Raw genomic sequence first — 6,955 nt, 5'->3', positions numbered from 1 at the left:
TGCGGGTGTGGGAGGCGGCTACAGGGTCGTGCCGCAGCGTGCTCGAGGGCCATACCTCCTACGTCAACGCCGTCGCCTTCTCGCCAGACGGCCAGTATATCCAAACAAATCGCGGTGATATTTGCTTGCATGTTCCTACTACGCCACCGCCCTCGTCCCAAAGAGCGCAGCCGTCTTATGTCTTTGTACAAGACCAGTGGATTTCTTTGAACCAACAGCGGTTGCTATGGCTTCCTTCTGAATATCGACCGACTTGCGCTATAGTTAACAGAAACGTAGTCTTTTTAGGGCATTCTTTAGGTTGTACTACGTTCCTTGAATTTTGTATATAGGCCTTGTACACACTCTCTTTATCTTATTATATATTTCTTTTCTAATCTCTATTTTATAGAAAGGGCCGGGGAGCAGCAAGTATTTATCTTTTAAGAGGGATATCTAGAATCTTCTATACTTATTAATATAACTTCTCTAACTATAAATATAGCGATAGAAAATATATAAGATATATATAGCAATACACAGAGCCTAGCAGCTAAAAATAGTCGATATATAACTATTTATAGACGTATCTAGAAGAGTGCTATATACTTACTTATAGGTACGGCACTAAATATAATATAAATCGCTTATTATCTAGCGTATTATTATATAAACACGCTAATTCCTTATACTAAGATATTTTTAAGGCTACCTTGCACGGATAAATTCGGAGCGCATATTCCTAATAGCTAAGCTTCTTTAAATTATAGAACTATCTTCTTTTATAATAGAACTATTATTTACGTACTCCGAAATTTAAAAAGGTGTTAAAAGCTGTCGTGTAGTAAGGGTGTAAACCTAAAATCGATCTAGATGTTATAAACGGAACGATTAATAGTATAACTAAAACTATTATATTTTTCGTACTGTAGACTAGTTCCTAGAAGGAAAGTATTCTAAGAAAAATAATACACTAACTATAGCTTAATAAAGTCGCGAGGAAAAAAGTTAAAATGCTTAAATAATAGGTTTATCTTAGCGTAGGGTGTTTCTCGACCCGCAGTAAGGGATATTATATAGCTAACTTAATATCCGTCTATACGTGGCGCAATAACCCCTATACTATAATAAAATTTATTATTTCGTGTTTTAATTTCTACCTTATAACTCTATTAACTTATAATTAGCGTAATATTATTCTTTAGGTATTTCTTCCTATAAAATAAGCGTGCAGCTAAAAATTACACACTTCTAATCTTACTATCGATTATTACTTTTAGAGTATCTAGAGTAGCTACAGCTTTACACCTCTGCTATAATCTAACCTTCTATAGAATTTTAAAATTCGGAGTATTTTATTTATATTTCTTTAGTAAAAGAAAATATTTTAAAGTTATAAAGGCACTAGGCCCTTTATAGAATATATTCTGGATTTATCCGTATAAAGGGGTCCGTAAGCAGAAGTTTTAGCGCGGGATTAGATCTAGCTAGCTATAATATACTATACTGCTATACCTATTCTATTTAATATAGTATTTTTTCTAGAAATATCTTTAAATAATTATATGCTAGCTATTTTAGGATAGCGTTTATTATTGCTACCTGTCCGTTTACTACCTGTCTATTATACCCTATTTATACCCTAATTTATACCTCTAATATAATAATATAGACTAAGCTAGCTAGGTACTAGCGCAAGGTCTTCCTCTAGATATACCTAGATTATATACTATTCTATTAGAATATACAGGTAGTAATATCCCTTAGAATACGCTCTATTATTGCGCTTACGGATAACCCTTAAAATAGGAGAAGGCCTAACGCCAGCAATACCTTACTATAGAGGAAGAGAAAGCTCTTATTACTTATTTACTACTAATATCTAGTCTTAGGCATCCTATTCGAATTAAGTATATACCTAGGTTAGCCCTTATCCTCGCCTGCTAGCGTTTTATAACAATTAAGCCCCTAAATAAGAACTAGCCTTAAGCTTTTAAAAAACGCTATTCTAAACTTAAAGTAAGGAGAGTTAGGTTAATAGACTGGAAACGTTATAAGAATAATATATACTTTAAGATTATATACTAGTTTAAGGTAGTTATAAGGGTATTATAAAACTTAGCTACTAGAACTATCCTGCTAGATAATATCTATAATATAGATAAAACTAGGGTTATATTAAGTATACTTAGCTCTGTTAAAGTCCTTATAGGTAAGGCCCGGGTGTTAAGCGGATAATAGTAACTAATTTTAGGAAAGGATAACTTATAAAACTATAGAGGCGCAGGTGTTAAATAGATAATAGTAACTACTATTAAGTATATTAGTGCTAGCAGTAGGTCGCTGCTCCCTTTTATAATCTAGCTAGCTTTAACCTACTAAAGCAACTAGACCACGTACTTAACCCCTAGATAGTATTACGTATACTCTAAAAACGGATATAACAACTCTAAAATTAGCTTAGAGTGGCTTACGCGTGTATTTAACCCCTAAACTAAAAAGCTGGCTAACTAAAAACTACGGGTATTAATATGCGATAGCTTTAGAATATATAAGATACTTAAAATATTAGAGTTCTGCTTTAAAAATAATATTATCCTTTATTATCTCCCTTTTTATACCTCTTACAAGCTATAACCCTATAATATTAAAGTATTTGCGCCTTTAAAAACAGCCTATTGCGATAAGGTTAAATAACTAAATTAAGGCGGAGTAGATATAGTTCGTAATAAGCATTTCACCTCTCTATATAAGCCCGTAAGGGAAAAAGCATTTACTAAAAGGAATATTAGGGCTATATAGGCTGTATATAGCTTATTTCTATTTAATCTAAATAGAGTACTCTAGTATATACTAAAGCCCGCTACTATATATCCTTTTTTAAATAATAAGGTTATAGGCCCTAGTTCTTAAGGCAAAGCACTGCTATTAACGCTAGTAACTCTAGTAATAATAGAAGCTATTATATTATTATATAACCTAATTAAAAATAAGCTTAATAAGCTAAGTAAATAGCTATGCGTATAGAGGCACGTATAGAAGCTTATAAGTGCTGTAAAGAGATTATTTACCGAAAATACCCTACTTTAAAATTAGAATTAATTTTTATTTACGGCAAATAATAAAGCTAAAGTTTGCTAATTAACTAGAGCTGTAGTCCTAGGGATAGCGAAGGTAATAAGCTATAAGAATCTCGAGGAGGCGAGAATAAAGCGTGCTTTAATAGATAAAGCCACCGCGAGTAAAGGGAAATAACAACGCGGTTATCCGTGCAAGGCTCTAGAGGAAAAGGAAAAGGAAAAGCTAAAGGCAGAAGATAGTAAAAAAGAGCGCAGTTATAAACGCAAGAGTTTTACACTAAAGGTAGAAATAGAGGCGGGTATACTAGAAGCAGGTTTATTAGTACTAGAAGCAGGTATATTAGTTTTAGAAGTAGAGAAGGGCTTATTAGTACTAGAAGCGGGCTTATTAGTGCTAGAAGTGGGCTTATCGGCACTATATATTTATTTAAGTAAGGGCCTAGGACCGCTATAGAAGGCCCTAATAGCGAGAATATACTAAGGTAATACTATTTTATTAATATTATACTAAGAGTTGCGTATAGAAAAAAAAGGTTAAAAATTAAATACTATAAGCAGTGCTGCTGTCTTAAGTTAGCTCTATCGTCCGCATAATTAGGTTATAACTTAACTAACGTCCGTTCCTACGTGTCGGAACGCACAGTATAACAGGATACCTTTTCTTCCGGCTACTCGGATTGTCCCCAGCGCGCTTATATATAGATATGCGCAGTGCGTTTCCATTCTATAGTTAACGCTCTCCTAAAATATTAGCCTCTAACCCTAAAAAGCGCGTTATTAACTATACTATTGCTCGTTCCGTTAATACTATACATCGACCCTTCTATAATATCCCCCTGTTTATTCGCAACGGCTTATATTTATAGAAAGCTTAGTAAGTTATAAAGGAAGCTAAAATAGCAAAGATTAAAACTATATACTTTAAGGGTTAACTTAAGTTAAAAAGTGTATATTCTGGCAGTTTCTCCGTATAAATAGTAAGGTTGTTAATAAACCCGTCTAATCGGCTGTGTGTTTTAAGCGATATTTAACTTAGCGGTAGTAGCGTGCTAAGATATCTGCGAGTCGCACTGCGCGCTGTAGCTAGAGAACTGCGGCTCCTAATTAATTACCTGGCCTTTAACAGTTCTTATCCCCTATTTACAGGCAGCTAGTTTTCTAGACCTGCACCCGACAGGCGCTTAACTTTAGGGTTATATAACTATCCAGCGATGTAAGTAACTTTTTATTAAACGGCTGTAAAGCGTAATATAGCCCTCTTCTTTACATCTATATAATATATATCCTTTAATCGAGTGTTATAAAACGCTAAAATAGCGATCTATACTGTTCTGCTCTGCTTACTAGCACTTCTGCCAACGTATACACTAATATAATATAACTTTTCGGAGTAAGCACGGCCCTAGGATAGATCGCGAGGCAGGCAGATTGCGAGGCAGGCAGAGCGCTTAACGTGGCCAGCGCCCGCTTAGCCTGGTCGTATATACTGCCTTAATAGGCTGCCTTTATAATAAACTAGTATAAGCCTACTCTACCTACTTTAATCCGTTGCAACTATATTATTCTTTTTTTAATACTATAAAACTTATTCACGTATTACCTCCCCTTAATTAAGCCCGCACTGTAAACGCTATACGTTTTCTCTACTTTAACTTGCTAGGGACGCTTGTTTCGACAGACTTCCACGGCAAGATAATCCCGCCCTATACTATTCTATCGCATAGATAGAGCAACACCGAAATTTTACTTAAAGATATAGCAAGAGAAGTCTATAAGGACAAGTAGGAAGGCTATTAAAAGCTTTAGTTCTGCGCTAAACAAGTAGTCTAAGACGGGCTATAGTACTTCTAGATCGATATATACTATATTAATAGATAGGATCTTCGCGAGCGCTTAAGGGCGATTAACTTAATGTTTTAGTAGTATAAAAACGCGAAATAATGCTACGTCTTTCTGTCGGATATTGCGCTATCCGCTGTAACGGATACGCCCCAGCGTAGCAACTAGGAAGCGTTATTCCGTGTAAGCGCATGGTTTACTCGAGGATAGACGCTCTAAAAGCTAATCGCGCTAGTATTAGTCGAGTTCTTCTTGTGCAAAGAACGGCGCATAGGTAATAAAATATCGCTCGACTAGCTTATACACAATATTACTAATATTCCGCTCGCAGTACTGCGCAACTATTCTATAGACCAGTTTACTATACTTAAGTAAGAGCAATAGGCCGATAATTACAGAATAACCGAAGAGGAAGATATTATATACTGCCTGCTTAGAGTTCTTAGCATTTTTATACCTACCGTATATAGCGAAGGACAGGAGAGTGCACGAAGAAGACTGTAGACTAAGATTAAGTTAGCTAGTAGCGCACCGTTAATTATTCCGTTTTTATATAACCACCGCTTTATCGGTTAAAAGTCGCATCTTGCTAAACTAGAGGTAAAGCTCTTTAGCAACGAATAGACCACTACTATACTAGCAATAGTTAGGCCGGGTAGAATAGGCAAGTTACAGCTCGCGCTTAAGGTTGTATATAGAATAAGGCTGAATAATAAGCACTGCTTAGTTTTCTAGATTAATACGAGCAATAAATACAGTCTTTACTAGTTATATACTAGTATTGCGTAAAAGCTCGGCGTTTCTAGGTAGAACGATAACTAGGTAGATATAAAGCAGCTTATAAAACGCTGCGTAGTAGAAATTAGTTCGCAACAGTGTTTACTAATCTTTAACAACGCAGAGAATGCTACTCTGCAATCTAGCGGCTTATCCACAGCAGAGGCTGCAGACTTAACTAACTACCTGCCTTATTTTTACCTATATTTAGTAATCTTTATAATAATAAGTAGTAATATAGCTAGGACGTTGGCTCTATAGTGCGTTGTAGTGCTATAAAAGCTAATACTAGACATAGCGTAAAGGATGCTGCAAAATTACTTAGTAAGGCTACTTTTAAACGCTAAGTAATAGGAAGCCGACTACTTACTAAAAGAGCTATTATATTTACCTTTAGCAGTTATATAAGCAGCAGCCTGTATAAAAACTAGCGGTATTATAGTGCAGGAGTACCGATTACAACTAGATAAGTACACCGATATAGCTTTTAAGTATAGCGGTAACTTATCTAAAAGTTAGCTACAGGGCTCTAGTATAAAAGACCCTATAGCTACTATACTATTTCTCTCTATTAATTAAATTAGTTATAATAATATATTTACCGTAGACTATCTATTCTTTACTGCATATATAGATCGAAAAGATATCTCGCTTAATTTTCTAAAGGCAGTATTGCCGTAAGTAAAAGAAGATGCTATTAGGCTACTTAATAAGTATGCGCTTGTTACCAGGCAACCTGCTAAGTCTGCACTTAATTTTTATTAATTAGTCTATTAAGCTCTACGCAAGCGGCTGGAAGTGCAGGAATAGCTTAGATAGTAGACTCGGCGCGCGGTAATATAGCTATATCGGGTGTATCTAAACAACAATTATAGTAATAGAAGTAAGTAGAAACAATTGCTTTTGTATACTTAGTGTGCTCTATCCTATAGCCTGGCAGATAATAATAACCGAAAAAGATTATATTTTATATAGAAATATACTAGGACTCTATATAGTAACGAATAGTATAGGAAAGCCGAAGAGCAGTTTATATAAGTAATAGAGACGTTTAAAAGGGTGCTTAGGGCTAAGTATTCTTCTACGCTAACTAGTATAGCTAACCTAGCGTTAATATACAGGAATTAAGGGTAATAGAAAAAGGCCGAAAAGCTAGAGGTATAAGTAATAGAGATATTTAAAAAAGTGCTTAGGGCTAAGTATTCTTCCACGCTAACTAGTATAGCTAACCTGGCGTCGACGTACAGGAATTAAGGGCGATAGAAGAAGGCCGAAAAGCT

General features: G+C 35.2%; 1 protein-coding gene across 1 annotated transcript in view; it reads left to right on the top strand.

The window, feature by feature from the left end:
• BDZ99DRAFT_489245 (uncharacterized protein) overlaps positions 1-241 on the top strand; it is a gene marked incomplete at both ends in the record, with an annotated part of 3,351 nt that extends 3,110 nt beyond the window's left edge. Inside the window, 2 exons of the mRNA XM_033722972.1 lie at positions 38-131; positions 164-241. Of these exons, the coding sequence (XP_033574525.1) occupies positions 38-131; positions 164-241 (172 nt within the window). The remainder of the gene's footprint in view (positions 1-37; positions 132-163) is intronic.
• Between the last annotated feature and the right edge of the window lie 6,714 nt (positions 242-6,955).

Source organism: Mytilinidion resinicola (genome assembly GCF_010093595.1).
Source record: "Mytilinidion resinicola strain CBS 304.34 unplaced genomic scaffold BDZ99scaffold_13, whole genome shotgun sequence".
Classification (NCBI taxonomy): Eukaryota; Fungi; Ascomycota; class Dothideomycetes; order Mytilinidiales; family Mytilinidiaceae; genus Mytilinidion; species Mytilinidion resinicola.
The sequence above is the reverse complement of the archived record's forward strand: the minus strand, read 5'-3'. Positions and strand labels throughout refer to the sequence as shown.